The sequence below is a fragment of the Panthera pardus genome, unplaced genomic scaffold (genome assembly GCF_024362965.1).
Source record: "Panthera pardus isolate Hobbes unplaced genomic scaffold, ASM2436296v1 HiC_scaffold_15, whole genome shotgun sequence".
NCBI lineage: Eukaryota > Metazoa > Chordata > Mammalia > Carnivora > Felidae > Panthera > Panthera pardus.
Window position 1 is genome coordinate 40,139,994 of NW_026526710.1, and position 22,938 is coordinate 40,162,931.

Sequence of the window (22,938 nt, forward strand, 5' to 3'; positions counted from 1 at the left end):
TGTAAAAATGTTGACAGGTGAATATTACGGGATTTTTTGAAAAGTTCTACTTAAAGAACTTAAGAACTTTTGAAAAGTTCCACCTGATTCTTTTAACCTACTTGTGGACATGGACTACATCTGTTTTTGCCAGTGTGTATCCATTACTTACTAACTGATGGACTGTTTTAATGGTCAGTTAGTGAATCTTGTCATCATCCTATTTATTTGCCATTCTTTATTTTTTTTTAGAATTGTTTGGGTTTCTTTTTTAAATTTTATTTAAAGATAACATTTGCCATAATCAGCCATCCAGCTTTATGGCAATCAAGATATTTAAATTCACAAATTTAAAAAATTACAAAGGAAAAAAAGTCCTGCAGTTGTGCAGGACTGTTGTCATACTTTTAATTTCTTATAACAAAGGTTATAGAGAATATAACTTGAACACATATAGTTTCCCCATTTTCTGTATTCACAGTAGTACCAATTTTGATCCCTATAGTGCTTCTCTACCCCTCCAGTATATGACATTGATTTTAAACTAATGAGAAGACTGGTGTAGGTAGTATATGGGAGGGTTTGTTATCTGTCATTTTATAGTCACATTTTCATATACAAGATTTATCCACTTTTACACACGAGTTATATTTACATGCCATTTATCTAAAATGTTCATTTGTCTCAGAAGGACAGAATGCCATCTACCAAGAAAATGATACTGAGTATCCAGTAAGATGCTGCCTATGGGATAGATACGTTGAGCTTACCTTAGATGAGTGAGGTTGGTTATTTGTATCCTAATAACTAACTTCCTTTAGATGAGGTCCAAGGTAGATGTAGCTTGCAATGCATTTCACTCCTAATTTTTTTTGAAATTGCATGACTCTTTTTTGTACCATTTAGAACTCATCAATTTGCTTTTGTAAGGAATTTGTTAAATTGTTCCTGCAATTCATAGAACCCTGTTATGTTTACCACTGAGTTGACATAAATATTTTGTTAAGTAATTGAGGTTAGTTTTAATTTTAACATAGGTCATCAGTCTATTTGGTTTTAAAACAAATGCTACTATGTTCTGAATCATTCTAAATAGACAGGAATAGAATATGTGGATGTAGGAAAATCAGACATTACATTACTGTTACAAATTTTCTCTTTTGGGGAGCCTGGGAGGCTCAGTCAGTTAAGCATATGACTTCGTCTCGGGTCATGATCTCATGGTTCGTGAGTTTGAGCCCCGCATTGGGCTGTGTGGACAGCTCAGAGCCTGGAGCCTATTTTGGATTCTGCATCTCCCTCTTTCTCTGCCTTCCCCTGCTAGTGCTCTGTCTCTCTCTCAAAAAAAAATTGAATTTTAAAAAAATTTTTTTAATAAAAACATCTTTTCTGTTGTTCATAATTTAAGAAAAAAACTTTTCCTATGAACTTTTCATTCCGTGTGTGTGTGTGTGTGTAATTCTTCAATATGTGAATCTGGAATATAATATTTGGTTATATTTTTATGATCTAGATTATTTAGATTAAATGCTAAAGTTAAATAGATATTGGCAGCTTATCTGTTAACTTAGAAAATGTCTTTAATTGTTCCCCCAAACTTTGAAAAGTTTTTAATTTGGTTATATTTGTTGAATATTTTAAAAGCAGGATTAATGAAAGGTTGGTACTGCTTCTGAATTAAATATATTTTCTAGAAATATTAGAAAATCAGTTTTTTAATTAAGCAACAGCCAAATTAATGAGTTTCAGCTATCACTGTTATTATTTCCAAAATTTCAGATGGCTACAAATGCTACCAGAACTATATGCAGTAGTCTATTACTTTTTGGTGTATTGATTTTTCATTTTTTATTCAATATCAATTACTCAACCAGTATATACGAAGTACCCCCTATATTGGGTATCTGACATTTTTACTTAGTTGTCTCACTTATCTGTTTTGCTGCCAGTGATACTACATTCTAGCCATTTTGGTAGTCGTTTTGACATCTACTTTTTGTAGTCGACTGGTTTGTCATAATTTGATATTTTAAACCCTTGAGGGGACTGGGGAAGATGTTTCAACCACAGTATTTTTTTCAGCTTCAAGACCATACAGAAAATCCCAATCAAATTTCTAATGGGTTTTCTTAGAATTAATTTATATGCATAATTTATATAATAATGTGATTTTTAAAAATATGATAATGGAAGGGTAGAATATGACACTATCTTGGAAGGTAATCAGGTAATCTACTAGAAGAAAATTTTAGGGGCGCCTGAGCGGCTCAGTCGGTTGAGTGTCCCAACTCTTGATTTTGGCTCAGGTCATGATCCCAGGGTGGGGAGTCCCCATGTTGGACTCCACGCTCAGCATGAAGCCTGTTTGAGATTCTTTCTCTCTCCCTCCCTCTGTCCCTCTCCCCCACAAACTCGTTCTCTCTCTCTCTAAAATACGTTTAAAATAAAATAATTTTAAAATTTTTTGTTTTTTCCTACTATAAAATCACAATGGTAAACACTTAAATAGAACCTGGTATGTGATTGTGCTTTTCTGGGTGCTACACATATATTAATGCTTACTTAGTCCTTGCGAGTGCCTTATTGGATATATACTAATTTATCATTTTTACTTGCACTAGGTCACACAGCTGATAAATGAGACCTGAGATTCAAACCTAGGCTTTAGGATCTAGGGTTTGCATGCTTCCACTCTACTCTAAGCCCTGACTTAAAAGTAATACCAAGTAAGAAGTTTAGGCAACACAGAAATTAATAAGAAAGTATAAATCTCCCATAATTGGAATAGAGATGAGTGGAGATATCTGTTACTTACATTAACAAATACAGACAAAATAAAAAAAACAGTAAGTGTACATTTTAATAGCATTTTTGACAACATTGAGTCAACGATGACATCAGAATCCACTCCTTCCTCTGTGTTCCAACACTGTATAATGAATGTCTGGTACTTAAGACAATACTTTTATAGTACACAAAAATACTACAGAGCACATTCTAGTATAATGTGAAGTCTGATTAATAAGATTTTTTTTTTTGAGAAAGAGCACACATGGGTTGGGGAGGGGAGCAGGCAAAGGTAGAGAGCATCTTAAGCAGGCTCCACGCCCAGCATGGAGCCTGACACAAGGCTCAGTCTCACAACTGTGAGATCATGATCTGAGCCAAAATCAGGATTGGACACTTAACCTACTGAGCCACTCAGGCACCCCAACAAGATATTTAAACTTTGCCCTTGAAGTTTATTTTGATATAAGAAATACATGTTATGTAAGTGTGAGACCATACTTTGGAATTGTTACGATAGAATTATCCCATTAGGATAATTCTCCTGTTAGGATTTTCTTTTTAAAAATGTATTTCTTGACTTTTAGAGATGCACAGAGACTAGAAGAATTCTTCACCAAAAATCAACAGCTGAGAGAACAACAAAAAGTCCTTCATGAAACCATTAAAGTTTTAGAAGATCGGTGAGTCGGGTTCTTGGGTATTCTTGAGTAAGTGGTGATTTCCTCCTTTAATAGAACATTGGTTTTAATTTATAAAACAGTTCTGGGACTGATGTGCTCTTTTCCCAAACTGATGTCAACTTTGGATAAATATATACTCTTACAGATTTGTTTTTTTCTTTTTATTACTTACAGGAATCTCATCAATTTACCTTTTAATATTTCCTTTTTTTTTTTTTTTTAATGTTTATTTGTGAGAGAGAGTGAGCATGAGCAGGGGAGGTGTAGAGAGAGAGGGAGACAGAGGATCCGAAGTGGGCTGTGTGCTGACAGCAGAGAGCCTGATGTGGGGCTCAAACTCACGAACCATGAGATCATGACCTGAGCTGTAGTCGGATGCTTAACCGAGTAAGCCACCCAGGTTCCCCTAAATAATATTTATCTGGTGTTGGTATAAGATGAGCTTAAGAGTAGTAATGTTCTGGGGTGCCTGGGTGGTTCAGTTAGTTAGATATCTGATTCTTGATTTCAGCTTAGGTCATGATCTCTCAGTTCAAGAGATCAACCCCACATCAGGCTCCGTGCTGTCAGTGCAGAGCCTGCTTGGGATTCTTTCTCCTTCTCTCTCTCTGCCCGTTTCCCACGTGTGCTCACACCCACTCTCTCTCTAAAATAAATAAATAAACATTAAAAAAAGAAAGAGTAGTAATGTGTTAATTCATTTGATGCTTTAATTCCATTTTTATGTCTAAGTAGGTGGAAACTGCTTCACAATTCTGATTGTCTTCGTGTTTCTGCCATTCTCTTTTTTTCTCCTACATATTTCTGTAGGCAGTCTAGGATTCTTCTTTCTGAATATTTCCAAGATAATGCCTGTCACTTAATTTTCACATACATCTTTATTTCTCACTCCTATGAGATTACCACCCTAGGTTAGAAGAGACTTCCAGATTTTGCTGTATTCCTTTGTCTGAACTGCAGTTGCTATGTAAGACCTTGAACTACCTGTAACAAACAATGTTTCTTACATTTATAGTTAATAATTTCCCTTTGTTATTATTGTGTATATGTCACAGGAGGGCTGGTGGCTTGAGTTTGCCACTGTACCTTTAGTGGTGGAATAATTTAACACTCCATCTGTGCAAACTGCAGTTGTACACTTTTCTTCTACAACTGCTATCCCAGAGAAGTGCACATTTACTGGAATAGGCAGCCTATTGTGGAATGAAGTTACACGCGCGCTGGAATCATAGATGCAAATTTGAATTTCACGTTTATACTGTGCCCTTAATTCAGATTCATAAATAAATATTGAGTCCTTGCTATGATCTAGGTATAGCTGTAGGTGCTAGGGATAACACTATCCCTAGTGTCATGGAGCTTATATTTAATTTTTAAAGGTTTGGAGTGAGTCATACAAGTAAGAGGCTTTCAGATTATAAGTGCTGTGAAGGAATAAAATTGAGTGGTGTAATTAAGTGACCACAGACATTGGAAAGTGAAGGGATAGGTGTCAGGAATGACCTCTCTGAGGAGGTACCATTTTAACCGAGACGTAAATAATATAGATAAGAGCTACTCGAAGAACTGAAGATAAAAAGAGAACAGACAAATACAAAAGCTTTAGGCGGAAATAAGTTTTGAAATATTTGAAGAATAGAAAGTCTGCAGTGGTTCTAACTTGACTAGGAGGATGAATGATAGGAGATAGGATTGGAAAGGTGGGAGTAACTACATTATGTAGGATCATGGGCAAAAAGTTTGGATTTTGTTGTAATCAGAAGTAATTGGAGGTTTTAAGCAGGGAAATCACAAAGGAATAGGAGCAGGTATTGACAGTATCTGTTATATCCAAACAGACATGTCAGGTAGATAATTGTATATGTGAATTTGAAACTAACTACAGAGATTAGAGCTAGAGAAAAGAATTTGAAAGTCATCACCTGCATATAAATGTCATTTAAAACTTAGACTGGATAAGAGATCTAGGGACATCTTAAAGAGTGTGGGAAGAGAATAGAAGAGGCATCGAGCTCGGACATACTGATTAAGGTTTAATGAAGAATAAGGACCCAGCCAACAAACAAAAATGAGAAAGAAAAATTATCAGAGTAGAAGAAAAGCCAAGAACATATGGCATGACACCAACCACACTTTCTCCACAGGGCTATTTTAAAGATTAAATGAGATTAATGCAAGTTAAGTACATAATAGAAATTTTTAAAAACTTACAGTGTCCCTTCTAATTGGTGACGATTTCAGCCTTTAGCACTCTAGTCAGATCCAGTCTCTAGAAAGCCATTTGACCCCTTTTTTTTCCCCAGTCCAGGATCAAAAAGGAAATCATCAGCTACTTTTCTGTTAGTGTGGTGAGGCATTTCCTTGTTTTCTCTGGGTAATGTAGTAAAGCGTTTGGGAGGAATGGTGGGGGGGTCATATTTTTCTCAGGCTTTAACTCCTCAGTGATTGATATGTATTAAGGGCTTACTTTGTACCTGTACCCGGGCATCTAGTACTTAATCTTCACATTAATGCTGGTATGGTAAATCCATTTTACATAGGAGGAAACTGAACTGGCAAAGAGGTAAGAAGCCATACCAAGATCACAGTTAATGGATAATTAGGTTAAATTTGACCCTACAAACCCCCCAGTTTCTGTTTTCCTGAAGCCTTGTCTGTATGTTGTCTTAATTTTATAAATGTTGTATAAATGAATTATACCTTAACTGATCATCCAGAGTATTTGTGCTTGACCTAAAGTTAACAAAACAGGTACTTTGCAATGTTAATTCCCCAATATTGTCTATTTTCTAGTCTGGTTTTTTGGAAGTTTTTTTTTCGGTTGTTTTTGTTTTTAATTGCTATTAACTATTATACTACCTTTAAATGTCTAGGTAACATTTGGTAAAGTTCTGCTTTATTTAAAATTTCATTTTAAGTTTTATGTCATGTAAGAAACCCAGAGCAAGCTTTAAAAATCTATAAAAATTAACGTTTTGCTAAGACCTTTAAAAAGCAAAATGTGTTTTGTTAAAAATTTCTTTTTTTTTTTTTTTTTTTTTTTTTTTTTTTAAGTAGGCTTCACACCCAGAGCAGAGCCCAATGCGGGGCTTGAACTCACGACCATGAGATCAAGACCTGGGCTCAGGCCAAGAGTCGAACACTTAACCAACTGAGCCACCCAGGCACCCTGTGTTTCATTAAAATTTCTAAACAGTAATTCTGAAACTTGCTACTTACTCTTTATAGGATGAAGCAATTTTTATTTTTTATGCTAATGTTGTGAAAACATTGTGAGATGTTTAGATGAAAAGAATTACCTGGTAAAGGTAAATTTGATAATAAAAAGTTCTAATTTTAGGTGGCTTATGTTTTATTACACTAGTATTATAAGAGACTTTCCTTGAAGGAAACAAAGTATTTCACTAAATGTAAGGAATAGTCACTGTGATGTGGATAGAATGCATTAAAAAAAATCTGAACAAAGCAGTTAAAACATGGTTGTCTAGTAGATTTTAATATTTTTAAAAGCATTTTTGGCAGTTGTAGGAAACTCATATTTCATCTGTCATTGAAAGGGAAAATTTGTGTTCATAATCAGGGGATTTGTGGTTGTGCAACTATTTTTCAAATACTAGACCAAATGTCCTCTTTTTGTGTTACTCATAGGTTTTAATTTAAATATTTTTCAGGAGATCTCTGACTTTCTAGACTAGGTTTAGTTTTGCTGTGTGCTTTAATGGTACCCTGTATTTCCGCTGTCATGATGTGAATCATGCTTTGCCTTAATTACTCTTTTACTACCTGTCTTTTTTTAGTACACTCTAAACTCTTTAAAAGAAATTACATTATCTTGGCCACTGTTGTATTTCAGCACCTACAGTACTCATTGTAGGTGATCATGAATATGATCACCTTTTGAATGAAAATGAATAATTTTTTTGAAGTTTATTTACTGTTTATTTAGAGAGAGAAAGAAAGAGAATGAGCTGGGGAGGGGCAGGAGAGAGACCGCGAGAATCCCAAGTAGTCTCCAAGCTGTCACATGGAGCTCAATGCGGGACTTGATCTCACGAATCATGAGATCATGACCTGAGCTAAAATCAAGAGTCGGACACGGACTGAGCCACCCAGGCGCCCTGAAAATGAATAAATTTGAGGAAATCTTTTTGGGGTATAACAAACAATTGAGCATACTTGTTAATCTGGTAAGTTTTAATTGCAAAATGAAAGCTTTTATTTCTTCATCTCTATGAAGAAACTGGAATATAACTCAGAAAGCATGCTGCTTTCTGCTCTTACTAGTGGAATTATTCTTCTTTCCCTGTTACCTGTATATAGCTACTAAAATTGCATTCATTCTCCTGTGAAATTGAGGGTTTTTCTTTCTCTGACAGCAGCAGTGGAACCTTGATGGAAATAGGAACCTAGTATATTTTCTCCTATCAGTTTAAATTTAAACTAGGGTCAGTGAGCAATCAAGAGGTGACTCTTTTTTTTCACAAATACTGTTATCAAGAGTGGCAGTTGACTGGAGAAAACTGGAAGTAATAAACAAGCTAGAAAATGTTTGATTTTATAACTGTCTATGTCAGTGGCATTTTTAAAGTTGGAAACTAGGTGTTCCAAGGGGTTGTTTTCAATCATATGTCATGACATTTTAACATACCAGATTTTATTTCTTAGAAACAATAAAGTGTTCAATTTTTACTGAAAAACTGACTAGCAGAAGACCTCTAACTAATCCATTAGAATTGTTCCATGCCATTTACCTCTTTCAGGGTTTTCCAGTGACTTTTCTTTTTCTTTTTTTTATTTTAATATTTATTTATTTATTTTTAATGTAAGATCGATGCCCAAAGTGGGGCTTGAACTCACAACACTGAGATCAAGAGTCACATGTCCTACCAACTAAGCCAGCCAGGCGCCCCTTCGATGACTTTTCTATGTCATGTGCTCTTTGGCCTCTGTAGCTTAATAATTCTGTGTATAAATTTACCACAATCAGGTCAGCTGTTTGAGTGTTTACTGCATGGACCCTAAGCTATTAATTTGAACAAATCTTAGAACTGTAAATAGGAAATGTCAGGTACTTTAAGCAAATAGTTAAAATTGAGTTTTCTCTTATAACAGTTTAATAGTCTCTTGGTTTTGGAATAGTTGGGGTTTTTTTGGTTTTGTTTTTTTAAATTTATTTAGTATTTGAGAGAGAGAGAGCACACGCATGAGCAGGGGAGGAGCAGAGAGAGAGAAGATTCTCCTAAGCAGGCTCCACACTGCCAGTGTGGAACCTACTGCACAGCTGGATCTCATGAACCATAAGATCATGACCTGAGCTGAAATCAAGAGTCAGATGCTTAGCCAACTGAGCCACCCAGGTGCCCCTTGGAATAGTTTACAGAGATTCATTTCTTTTGGAATTTTAAAGGCATAAATAGACCTTACTATTAGCTTTAGAAATGCTTGAGAATCCAAAAACATTATGTTATAGCAGAAAGACAAGAAGGTGTATGTCCTTTCTAGTACCTTAAATTCTCAAAAAGATGTTACACAAAGTTTATTAGAATATAATATTACAAAATTAAATACTTGTTAGCTTATTTTATCATTTTTCCTTTTCAACTTTTATTAAAAGTAATGCATATGCATTATAAAGTGTATAGTTACTATATATTCCTTTTTTCCACCCCTACCAGTCCCAGTTTTTAGTGCTCCAGATTCTAAATGATACATTTTCACTTTAACCCTTGATTTATCAATTTGAGACCATCTTATTTCTTACTATGAAAATGAGGATACCATTTTCCTTTGCATATTTTTGTTTTTATTTTTTATTTTATTTTATTTTTTACTGTAGAGGGAGCACAAACAGGGGAGAGGGCCTCCACACTGAGCGTGGAGCCTTGACAGTGCTCAATCCCATGATCATGACCTAAGCCAAAATCAAGAGTCAGCCGCTCAACCAACTGAGCCACCCAGGCTCTTCTCCCTCACATATTTTTGAATAGTTATATTTTAGTTCTTCTATTTTATCTTAAACCTTAATACATACATTTTTATAAAAATATGTCTTTACAGGAATATATTTTAGAAAAAAGTCTGAACAGTCTCCCTGAGCTCACCACTGTATTGCTGGAGGATAGTAAACTATTTATTTATTGACTCTAAGTATTCTCTGCTAAGGCAAGATAGCATTTCCTTCTCTGCAGATCTGATGTCATGACCTCTGTGCCACTCCAGGAGACTTTTTTTTTTTAAGTTTATTTATTTATTTTGAGAGAGAGCGAGGGAGGGGCAAAGAGAGAGGGAGAGAGAATCCCAAGCAGGCATTCCGCTGTCAGCATGGAGCCCAACACAGGGCGCGAACCCAGGAACTATAAGATCATGACCTGAGCCAAAGTCAAGAGTTGGGGACTTAACCGATTGAACCACCAGGTGCCCCAGTAGACTGTTTCTCCTGTCCAGGCCACATAGATTCTTTCTACTCTGTTTCAAATCAGTTGGTCAAATCAGCCCATAATTATATTATGACAAGGACATACTCCTATGTGTTTGCTGGTTTTTCCCAAAAGTTCTAACTACTTTTTTTCATACTGAGATAAGAGACATGTTTTCCTTACTATGCCATTAATACTATGTAATATGTCATTCTATTTATTGACTATCATCTTCTTTTTTCTTATTCTTGGAGGTATATTTCTTGGGCTAAAAACCTTCCTGTACCAATTTGGACCATTTACTTTCTAGGTTTTTCTATAGCTGCCATTCTGGAATTTCTCCTCACTGGATCTCCCTACATTAATTCCATTATTTCTTTCAACTCATGTTAGTCCACAAATGCACAGGAAGTAAATTTTCAAAGAGTCCTTGCATGTCTAAAAATGTCATTTTACTGTTGATTTAGATGATATTTTGAATGGATATAAAATTCTAGGTTCGAAATAGTTTTTGCTTCAAATTTTAAAGACATTTTCTCAGGGGCGCCTGGGTGGCTCAGTCGGTTAAGCGGCCGACTTCGGCTCAGGTCATGATCTCGTGGTCCGTGGGTTCGAGCCCCGCGTCGGGCTCTGTGCTGACAGCTCAGAGCCTGGAGCCTGTTTCAGATTCTGTGTCTCCCTCTTTCTCTGACCCTCCCGTGTTCATGCTCTCTCTCTGTCTGTCTCAAAAATAAATAGATGTTAAAAAAAATAAAAATAAAAAAAAAAAAGACATTTTCTCATTATCTGTTAGCATCCGATGTTGATAAGACTGATACCATTCTAATGTTATTCCTTTATAGGTAATAGATATTTTTTCCTTCCTGGAATTTAAGATCTTTTTATTGTTGTTCTGAAATTTTGTGATGGGTGTGTGTGTGTTTGTGTGTGTGTATGTGTTTCTTTAACCTGTTGGACACTCAGTCTAAAGACTAGTATCTCTTAAGGTCTGGCAATTCTTTTCTGTTATTTCCTCTCCATTTTTATATGTTCTCTATTTCTGGAGTACTTCTTGGTCATAAACTGATTCTTTATAATCTTTTCTCTGATTTCTGTTACATATTTTTTTTCCTTATGTTCTGGAGGATTTCTTCTATTTTATTCTCTAGCCCTACTACTGAGGTTATTTTGATAATCACTGTTTAGTATTCAGTAACTTTTTATTTATTGAACATTGCTTTTTTTTTTTTTTTAATTTTTTTTTTTTAACATTTATTTATTTTTGAGACAGAGACACAGCATGAGCAGGGGAGGGTCAGAGAGAGAGGGAGACACAGAATCCGAAACAGGCTCCAGGCTCTGAGCTGTCAGCCCAGAGCCGGATGCGGGGCTCGAACTCACAGACCACGAGATCATGACCTGAGCCGAAGTTGGACGCCCAACCGACTGAGCCACCCAGGCGCCCCTGAACATTGCTTTTATATACATGTGTGCTATGGCCCATTTTATAATTTCCCTTGTGATTCTTCTTGAACTCGTTCTTTATTTAGGAGTTCATTGCTTAAGATTCACAGATTTTCCAAATTTCCTTCTGTTTTTGATTTCTAATTTGATTCCATTGTGGTGAGAGAACATGCTTTTTATGATTTCAGTGCTTTTAAACATACTGAGACTTGTTTTGTGACCTAGGAAGAGGTCTGTCCTGGCAAATGTTCCAACTGTGCATTCTGCAGTTGTTGGTGGTGTGTTATGCAGAGGTCAGTCAGGTCTGGGTGGTTGTTGGTTTGTTCAGGCCTGCTGTATCGATGCTGATTTCTTGTCTCACTTCATCTATCCGTTATTGAGAGTGGACGTCTATAGCTGTTACTGTTGAATTTGTTTTTCCCTTCAGTTCTCAGTTTTTGCTCTCTGTATTTTGGGTCACTAGTGTTAGATGCATATATGTGTATAATTGTTTTATTTTTGTAGTGAATTGATCCTTTTATTATAAAATTCACTGTACTAGTAACACTTCCTGTCTTACAGTCTATTTTATAGTCTGATATTATCATAGATGCTCCAGCTTTATTTTGGTTTTTGTTTGCATGGTCTCTCTTTTTCCATTCTTTGCCTTCAGCCTATACGTATCTTGGAATCTAAAATTTGTCTATTGTAGGTAGCATATTGAATCTTAATTTTTTTGTCCTGACAGTTAGATCTGCCTTTAGATCAGAGTTAGTTATAAGATGTCTCTCTAGATCAGAGTGTTTTATCAATTAACAATGTAATTATTGATATAGTTGGATTTAGGCCATTTTGCTTTCTGTAGGTCTCATGTCTTTTTTGTTCCTCCTTTTCTGCCCCTTGCTGCCACCCCAAAACTTGCTTTTTCTAGAACTCTTATTATTGAAAGGATAAAGCTTTTAAAATAATTCTCTAGTTTTTTAATCTTTTCTATTTGCTCTTCGCTTTTTGAGGAGATTTTCTCAACTCTGTTTTCTTACCTTCTATTGAGGCTTGGGTTTTTTCCTGCTGGCTTTTTTTTTTTTTTTTTTAAGATTTTATTTTTGAGTAATCTCTATACCCAATGTGGGGCTTGAACTCAAAACCCCGAGATCAAGAGTTGTGTGCTCCACTGCCTCAGCCACCTGGGGCTTCCCTGCCCTGCTGTTATATTTTTAATTAACAAGATTTTTGTTGTTGTTGTTCTCAGAATATTTCTTTTTATGGCAATCCTGTTTTCATTTCATGGTTTGGTATCTTTATTTCTCCTGAGACTATTCTTTACAGTTTCGTGATGGTAGTGTTTTTTTCCTTCTCCCTACTTTATTTATTTATTTATTTATTTATTTATTTATTTAGACGTATATGTATATATATGTGTATATATATATTTTTTTAGTGTCTTGCTCTAGTCTCTTTCACTTTATAAGCTTTTCTGAGATGTCTATTGATATATTTAAGAGAAATGGATAAAAGTTGAGTAGAAGCTGTGAGTGGAATTGTAGTCTCTGAGCTTCACTGCAGGTTGATCTGCCTGGTCTTTTTCACTGATAATCCCCAAATGGCGGTATCTTTAGGTCTGATTTCCTAGAGGAGGCTCCTTTATTCTGCTTTCTGGAATGTGTAATAGGGCTGGCTACTAAAGTCCTGGAAGCCAAGTAGATGATGAGGGCCTAGGCTAAAGTCTAAGAATTTGGCATGAATATACATTTATTTCACTATTGTACTCCTACCCTTACTTACATCTTGTGTTTCCCAAACCTGTATCTGTGTCTGTTTTAGACCCTCTAGAGGGTAAATCTCCAATATTCTCCTAGGAATGGAAGGGGGGATCACTTGAGTACTCAGAATACAGAAGAGAATATGTTGATATGATGATTTCTTGAAATACTTAATATTTTTTAAGTTTATTTATTTTGAGATAGAGTGTGAGTTGGGGAGGGACACAGAGAGGTTTCCGAAAGAGGAACCTAAGCAGACTCTGCACTGTCAGCACAGAATCCAATGCAGGGCTTAAACCCACGAACCGTGAGATCGTGACCTGAGCCAAAATCAAGAGTTGGATGCTTAACTGACTGAGCCACCCAAGCACCATGATTTCTTGAAATACTTTAAATTACTTATTCTGGGTACCCTTTTTTTTTTTTAAAAAGCTTCTGGGAATTCTGTAGTGTATATCAAGTTGGTTCTAGGTCAGTGCTGTCTACTAGACTTTTCTGTGATTAGGACACCCTCTCTTCAGCACTGACAAATAGTGAAAACTTTTTTTAAAACCTTTTTTTGCATAATAGTAAATTGTGAGTTTTTCTGACGTTGGGTTTTTTTAATGCTGACAAGAGCAAAGTATGGAGTACCTTTTTTTAACTTTGTACTCTTTGACCTTTAGTATTCATTCAACTAAAAAAGTTGTTGATCACTCATGTGTCATATCCTATGCCGAGCAATACAGAGGCAAGCTTGCTTAAGATATAATTCAGCCCCTTGGTACTGGACTAAAGTTCATATTCTGACTATATTAAAACAAGGTCGGATTCTTCAATAAATAAGTTCCTTTGGATAGAGTTTAAAATTGGCAGAATTTACAGAATTCCACTCGGAATTGCAGTCTTGTAGAAAGTGATGTTGTGGCATGATTTCAACCTATTTGAGAACGTGTTAAAGGTATAATACATCATTGAACTATTAATTTTCTCAATATTCGCCAAGTCAGTTATTTACATCTTATAAAGTATAAAAGTCTTGGAGTTCAAATATAAGGAAATATATTTTAGTATTTGAAAATAATTGAATTTCAGCTTTATGGAGATACAATTGACAAAATTGTAAAATAAAGTGTACATAATGGTAATTGGTAAACATATACATCGTGAAAGAATTCCCATCATCTGGTTAATTAACATAGCCATCATCTTACATATATTTTGGTGAGAACATTTAAGTTCTACTCTAAAAATATTTTGTTTTTGTTTCCTAGATTAAGAGCAGGATTATGTGATCGCTGTGCAGTAACTGAAGAGCATATGCGGAAAAAACAGCAAGAGTTTGAAAATATCCGGCAGCAGAATCTTAAACTTATCACAGAGCTTAGTGAGTTTCCTTTCTTCATTAAGTATTTAAAGCATAATGTACTGTTGTTAAAACCTATTATTAAATTGTTTGCAATCAAATGGATGGTTTACATACATTTTTCCTCGTGTAGGCAAAAGTTCAAATGTCCTTTATTCCCTTTCTGTAGATTTAATTTCATGCTTTACTTTAGTAAGAAATAGAGTACAAAAAGTAGTATAAATACTGTGCACTTTGGCCCTCAAGTCTCACCAACAATAAGATAAGAAATTTCCTTTGCTTGTGTCTACATTTGCTTCTTTAGTTTTATCTTTATTTCATGTCATTTGGCTATTTAGTAAAGTCAAATACAAAAATACAATTTAGTGTTCTGCAAAAGTGTACACTTTCTGTGGTTTTCATGACATATTAGTACAAATATATCATTTTCAGTTTAGTCTCCTTACACATTTAATGTGGGGTTTCCTTACATTTTTAGCCTTCTCTTAAATGTCTTCTCTTCCATTATCTCTTAACCTTATTCACTTCTAACTATTCATATACTCTCTTAGTGACCTTTACCTTGATTCTCTGTAAACAGCTCACAATGAACAGCTCACAATGAGCACAAAATCTAATTAATTTATCTTCTTTTCTATCTTCTGACTATTTTCTTTCTATTAATTATATTGCTATCCTCTGGTTACTCAAGCAAGAATAAATGAATATTTCCTCATGGTTTCAAAAAGAGAAAGAACATAGTTTTATTCTGTTCCTGGGGGTAACTATTATTAATAATCTGATAATGTATTTTTCCAGATCCAGGTTTATCTTTCTGTGTGTCTCTTCCCCTGTTTTGTCCCCTCCTCTCTTTTTTATTTTTTTATTTCTATTTCTATTTATTTTATTTTTAAGTGCTGTCTGTGCCCAGCGTGGGGCTCAAGCTTAGAACCCCAAGAGAAAGACATTTGCTCTACTGACTGAGTCAACCAGGCAACCCACAACCTTGAAAGTTTACCATGCATTCCTAAAATGTAAAGTTAATGTCTTGACCATCTTCTGAACAATGTACAGACCTTAAAACACCTTAACTCTGCTCACCTCCTTTTCCACTTACATGCTGCTTATGCCTAGCATTCATTTCCTTTTTTTTAGCCTATAAGTTAGAAACTTTTTTTTTTAATGTTTGTTTATTTTTGAGAGAGACAGAGCGTGAGTGGGGGAGGGACAGAGAGGGAGACACAGAATCTGAAACGGGCTGCAGGCTCTGAGCTGTCAGCACAGAGCCCGACGTGGGGCTCGAACCCATGAACTGTGAGGTCATGACCTGAGCTGAAGCTGGATGCTTAACTGACTGAGCCACCCAGGTGCCCCAGTTAGAAACTTTTCTAAAAATTACTAAGAGTTTTAAAAGACTCAACTACCTGTTTATCAGTTTCTTTGCTTATTATTGCTTTTTGCACCTCCATTTCCTTCTGGGATTATTATCCTATCTGAGATACATCCTTTTGAGGGTATTGGCTGGTTCTAAATTCTCAGTTTTTATCCAAAAATGTTTTTATTTTACATTTACTTTTGTAAGCCTATTTTGCAGGGTAACAATCATTTTTCTCTGGCTGCTGCTATGATTTTTTTTCCTTCTTTTTTGGTGTTCTATAATATTAGTATAATTTTAACCAGGTTTTTTTTTTTTTTTTTTTTTTCAAAAAAATTCTGCTTAGTATATATTATAAAATCTGTGGAACCACATTTTTTTTTTTTTTTTTTTGAGATTTTATTTGAAGTAATCTCTACCATCCATTGTGCAGCTCGAACTCATGACCCAAGATCAAGAGTTGCATGTTCTACCAAATGAGCCAGCCAGGCGCCTTTTTGGAACCACATCTTTAATTATACCTGGAAATAGCTTTTCAAATATTGTGTCTTCTCCAGTCTCTGTTTGGGTATTCTGATGAGACCTCATCATTCTGTCCTTTGTATCGCTTGATATCCCTTTCCTGTTTTTCATCTTGTTTCTCTCTGCTACATTCTGAGTGATTTCTTCAGCTCTCTTGTTCATTATACTAAGGACTTCAGTAGTTCTCTTGTGTTGAGTTGTTTTATTTCAGTAACCAAATTTTTCATTCCTAAAAATTCTATTTAATGGTTCTTTTTCTTTTTTCTTTTTTTAATTTTTTTTTTAAATTTTTTCAATATATGAAGTTTATTGTCAAATTGGTTTCCATACAACACCCATTGCTCATCCCAAAAGGTGCCCTCCTCAATACCCATCACCCACCCTCCCCTCCCTCCCACCCCCCATCAACCCTCAGTTTGTTCTCAGTTTTTAACAGTCTCTTATGCTTTGGCTCTCTTCCACTCTAACCTCTTTTTTTTTTTTCTTCCCCTCCCCCATGGGTTTCTGTTAAGTTTCTCAGGATCCACATAAGAGTGAAACCATATGGTATCTGTCTTTCTCTGTATGGCTTATTTCACTTAGCATAACACTCTCCAGTTCTATCCATGTTGCTACAAAGAGCCATATTTCATTCTTTCTCATTGCCACGTAGTACTCCATTGTGTATATAAACCACAATTTCTTTATCCTTAATGGTTCTTTTTCAAGTCTACCTAGTTGTCTTTTTTTCTTTAAGTAGGCTCTGTGTCCAATGTGGTGCTCAAACTCATGACCACAAGATCAGGAGTTGCATGTTCTACCAACTGAGCCAGCCAGGTACCCCTTCTTTTTTTTTTTTTTTTTTTAATTTTTTTTTTTAACATTTATTTATTTTTTGAGAGACAGAGACAGAGTGTGAGCAGGGGAGGGATAGAGAGAGAGGAAGTCACAGAATCCAAACTAGGCTCCTGGGTCTGAGCTGTCAGCACAGAGCCTGATGTGGGGCTCAAACTCACGAACTGCAAGATCATGACCTGAGCTAAACTCGGACACCTAACCCAATGAGCCACCCAGGCACCGCCCTCACTTTTTTTTTTTTTTAAGTGAAATGTTTTAAAAAATGCAGAAAGGTAGGGAAAATACTAAAGAACCCTCATACACATTCCATTTAATCTGGAATAGCTCCCTTTCCTATTTTTTTCTTTCATGACATTAGCTTCTTGAAGTAGAGTCATTTTCTTAAAATTTTGTCACCTTTTGGATTTTTTTAAAACATTTTGTCTTTTCCTTTATTTCCTATAAAGTAGATATTGGATCTGAAGGCTTGATTAGGTTTATATTAAGCATTTTTGACAGCAGTACTTCATAGCTAAAACTGTCTACTTCATATTTATTGCATCTTATCAGGAGTAAGATATTGCCAGGTTATTCCACTCTTAGGGATTCTAAGATTGGTCACTGGGTTAAGGTGATGACTACATTTCTTTATTATAGAGTTATATTTTCTCCTTGTACCACCAAATAATCTGAATAGGGGGGTGGATGTTTGATACTATGAAGTCTTGCAAAAATACAACTCTTCCTCAGTCTTTCTTGAATGGTTTTAGCATCCATTGGTGAGCCTTGCCTGAATTAGTTATTTAATTAGAGATTATAAAATGCCAAATTTTCATTTCTGTTATTCTTTCTACATTCATTAGCTGGCATTTTTCTGTAAATAAGATTTAACCCTTATCAGTTGGGACTGCTGATTAGCTTGGAATGTAATATAGTTCCTACTAGAAAGGCATGGTCTTAATTTTAATTTTATTAATTTAATTTTTTCCCTTTAATTTTTTCCCTTTATTGCCAGTTTTCAGAGTAAGATCTTATGTAATAGTTACCAGCAATGGTGACAAATAGGGTGTGTGTTTATGTATGTGTGATGTTTCATTTTATTTTTGATGAGAGTGGGGGGTTTCTTTTTGTTTTTTGGGTTTTTTTTTTTTTTTGAGTAAAATAAATACATAGGATTTTATATATTCAGTGTGTGTCATTCAGTTTATTCTTTTATTCTCATTGATGATCAAATTATTTCAGTCTTGTCTGCCTACTCATTTTTTGTTATCACTTCTAGTGTGTTAGTTTTAGGCATTCCATTTAAATCTTTTAACATTTCATTACTATGTAAGATAATTCTATTATCTGAAATACTTGGGAATCCATATGAGTTACTTTCTGCTGACTGTAGTGGTAAGTAAATGAGGGTTACTTTGGCTCCATGCTAGGAAAGGAGTTTGGGCTTAAACTGGAAATCTCAGTTTCAGTCCACCTACCAGTGCTGGTACCAACATCTGCTTACCTATACTGCTTGTGTTTTAGCTCACAGTTTTGTTTTGTTTTGTTTTTTTTGTTGATGATTAAGGAGGTAATGTGGGAGTCCCTTGGATTTCTCTTCCTGTGAGTTCAGCAGTTTAATAAAAATTACGTTTTTGTGCAGGATCTAGTTGTTTGTTTTTTTAATGTTTATTCATTTTTGAGAGAGAGACAGAGAGCATGAGTGGGTGAGGGGCAGAGATAGAGAGGGAGACACAGAACTCGAAGCAGGCTCCAGGCTCTGAGCTGTCAGCACAGAGCCCGACTCGGGACTTGAACCCGCAAACCGCAAGATCATGACCTGAAGCCGAAGTCGGATGTTCAACGGACTGAGCCAACCAGGCACCCCGATCTATTTGTTTTTGTAATAAGATCACTAACAGTATATCTAATTCGCTTACCCACCCTAAAGTGTTCACTTAGCCCAAGAAGTTTTTTTTTCTGTTTTGTTTGTTCGTTTATTTCTAATGTTTGTTCCTTTCCATTCTGTTTCTTCTTCTGGAACTCAGATTAGCAAGATGCTGGGGTCTTCCCATGCTGCCTAATTTTTCTTAATATTTTGTAATTTTATTCTCTTGTGCTGAATTCTGGGAGAATCATTTAGATGGATATTAATTCTGTCTTCGGTCACATTTTTTCTCCTTTCATCCCATTTATTTTGCTTTTAACTTTTATGACCTTTGTTTCTTTCATGGCAGCCTGTTGCTTGTTTTTAATGAACCTATATATCACCCTTTGAAATCTGAAGATGTTATCAGATATCTTTTGTTTCTTATATTAAAATTACTTATCCAGAATTTTTATTACTGTTTTTTTGTTTTGTTTTGTTTTGTTTTGTTTTGTTTTGTTTTGTTTTGTTTTGTTTTAGAGCATGAGCAGGAAAGGGGCAAAGAGAAAGGGGGATAGTGGGGGACAGAGGATCCAAAGTGTGTTCCACACTGACAGCAGCAAGCCTGATGCAGGGCTAGAACTCACACACCATCAGATCACAATCTTAGCTAAAGTTGGACGCTCAACCTACTTAGCCATCCCAGTGCCCCATGACTGGTTTTTAATTCTTTTAAAATTTTGGATTTTTTGTTTTGTTTTGTGTTAGTTTTTTTATGTGTTTGTTTACTCTTGATTGTCTATAGATGTCTCTAAATTGGTGATTTTGTTAAATGCAGTCTCATTTCCTTGGCTTGAGGAAGAATCCCTACTTTGCTAACAGTAAATGCAGATTCTGATTTACAGGAGCCCTACTCCAATGGCAGAGGGTGGGAGAGAAGGAAACATGACTGGAGAGGTTTTCTGTGGGGTATGCGAATAGTTGGTCTTCTAGGTATGGGAGTACTTCTCTCTCCTGCTTACCAAAAGTTAATTGAGAGCATTGCCCTGATCTCCTTGTCTTAGGAGACAATGGACTCTCCAGTGTTAAAACTTGTGGAAATCTATCCCCCTTTAGCCTAAGGGCAACTATCAGTTACTCTTTATTTGCTCATTCATCAACTTCTGGGCCTTGCTGCCTAGACTGGAATAAACATGAGGTTCTACTGAAAAAGCTCACTTTTTTTTTTTTAAGTCCCTTTCTTTGGTTGGATTTCACCATCAGTCTGAGGCTATCTATTTTTAAAATTTTTTTTTTTCAACGTTTTTTATTTATTTTTGGGACAGAGAGAGACAGAGCATGAACGGGGGAGGGGCAGAGAGAGGGAGACACAGAATCGGAAACAGGCTCCAGGCTCCGAGCCATCAGCCCAGAGCCTGACGCGGGGCTCGAACTCACGGACCGCGAGATCGTGACCTGGCTGAAGTCGGACGCTTAACCGACTGCGCCACCCAGGCGTCCCATGAGGCTATCTATTTTTAAATCATTCATGAATTTTTTCAAAGTTCTGATCTGCTAGTGACACCCATTCTGGCTTTTCAGTATTGGAGTTGACTTATTTTTAGAGTTGTTTTGTCATTTCATTGGGATTTGGAGAGGGAGAGTCAAGTAAACCATCTTAATTAGAAATTTAAGGCCATCTTTGTCTACTCTCACCATACAGAGGATGAGTTGCCAAATAACTACTGATTCTGCCTCTGTAAAATCTCTTCTACCTGTCCTCACTTCCTGTTTCTAGTCCAGATACTCATTTCTTACTTCATTTTTTTCCTTGCTTTGGTATGTGCTGTATATACTGACAAATCAGTCTTCCCATCATTCATGTATGAAAAATGACACCTGGTAATCTTTTAAAATGAAGTTCAGGGGCGCCTGGGTGACCCAGTTGTTTAAGTGTCCAACTCTTAGTTTCAGCTCAGGTCATGATCTCATGGTTTTATGAGTTCAAGCCCCGCATCAGACTGTGCGCTGACAGTGCAGAGACTGCTTGGAATTCTCTGTCTCCCTCTCTCTCTGCCCCTCCCCACTCACACTGTCTCTGTCTCTCTCAAAATAAATAAATAAACTCAAAAAAATATTAAATGAAGTTCGGATTTCTTAACCTGTTTTTGAAGGTTTCCTACCGTTTATTATACCCATTCTTTCTGTCTAACTTTGTTCCATTAATTCTTTGCATAGAACACTCTGTCCAGCTCAGTTGTCCTCTACTTGATGAATCCCTTCCTCATCTACTCAAGAGCCCAAAGTAACCTTTTTCTCCTTGGAATTTCTTTTAGTGCTTTATCTGTACTTCTGTAATGCCCTTCTCAATTTTCAGTTGTATAGAACGTGTTTATGTAATATCCGGTCTCTCATCGGACTGCACTTAATGTTTAGATTACTGTTCGTATCTCCAAATTTTTGGAATATGATTAGCTTTGTTTTGTAGAGATTAGTTCTATTTACTGTGATCTTTTAGATATTCCTCCTAGTGCAGTACACGCTTAAGCAGTGACATCACACAAGGGTTTATAAAAAATTTTGTGCTGACTACAATAGAAATTATAGTCTAAAATTGAATTTCTGCTTTCTAAATTCAATAAACATGGACAAGAAAATTTAGTCAGGGTAGATTGAAACAAATACTATTTCAATGGATATATTTAAATTACTGATACCATAATTAACTAAGGAAGAAAATTTGCTTATGCTATAAAATTACACTGCTATTCAGTGTTGGTTTACTTTTGTTATCAGATTTATTTCAAGATAAATGTCCTTTACTAAAATGGTGTTTGAAATTAGTAAGACTGAGTAATAGATGGAATGCTCTCTTGACCTTAGTATGAATAATTAACCTATATTCCCCAGTACATGAAGTACTTTTTCTTTTCTGCCCACAAGCATAAAATAAAATTATCAGTTAATCAGTTACATGGAACTGGCACAATATGAGATGTAGTAATCACTGCCTAGTAACAATAATCTTGCACAATAATGTTAACTCTAGCATTATGACTTGGAATTAGAAATCCTAATTCTCCATAATTACTGGTGCTGTTAAAAAAGCCTGACATACATGTTAATATAGCTATAATGTGTGCTTCTTTTTCATGTTATGTTTAAGTGAATGAAAAGAATACTCTCCAGGAAGAAAATAAAAAGCTTTCTGAACAGCTGCAACAGAAAATCGAGTAAGTATTTTTCCTTAATTGCAGCAGCAAATTGAATATTTTCCCTCAACTTTTCTTCCTTTATTATACCTAGCTATAGAAACTGTAAAGGCATTAAGAGTTGCGGATTTCATTTTAAAAAGTTATAAAGTTTTCTGCAATAATAAGAAGAAAATCACTTTTCATTTGTGTTTTGGGAGTATATATGAAGAGTGTATGCATCTCTTAGGTTAGTGTATATATAAAGAAAGTACCAGAATGTTTTAATTTAAAGCATTTTAATTTTTATAATTATTTGAAATATTTATATTTTAAATAAATATTTGTTTCCTTTTCAAAGCCCTGACCCAAAAGCTTCATAAAAGCAATCTGAATAAATTAATTTCCTCTTACACATTTCTCAGGCCTGAGAACTTCTTCCTTTTTCTGCTCCTCTCCCCCCATTTCTCTTAAAGAATAAAAATAATTTTTATTCTGTGTTTCATGTTTTTTATATCTAATAATCCTCACTATGATTCTTTAAGGTAGTTTTATTATCTCTGCTTTATAGAGAGGGAAACTGAAGTTCACAAAAGTCAAATAACGTGCTATGGTCTCACTAAGTCTATCACTCAGACTCCTATCTTTTGACTTAAAGGCCACTCACTGTTCTTTCCATTATTCAACAGTATCTTTAAAAAGAATCTTTTTCTGAGTATGGTCTGACTGTCACAGGGTTGAGATATGGCCAGTTCTTAGTTCCCATCTATATAAAACTTGTGAAATATTTTAAGAGTTAGGATTCAGGATAGTCTTAATGGTTTTTATAGGGCTCTTA

The 22,938-nt window shown here is 35.4% G+C and overlaps 1 protein-coding gene across 4 annotated transcripts in view; it reads left to right on the forward strand.

The window, feature by feature from the left end:
* The window catches only part of RBBP8 (RB binding protein 8, endonuclease), a 109,817-nt gene that overhangs the window by 42,196 nt on the left and 44,683 nt on the right, over nucleotides 1-22,938 (forward strand). For all 4 annotated transcript variants that reach the window (XM_019465560.2, XM_019465561.2, XM_019465559.2 and 1 more), the window contains 3 exons: nucleotides 3,354-3,449; nucleotides 14,301-14,413; nucleotides 22,076-22,142. In XM_019465560.2, the coding sequence (XP_019321105.2) occupies nucleotides 3,354-3,449; nucleotides 14,301-14,413; nucleotides 22,076-22,142 (276 nt within the window). The remainder of the gene's footprint in view (nucleotides 1-3,353; nucleotides 3,450-14,300; nucleotides 14,414-22,075; nucleotides 22,143-22,938) is intronic.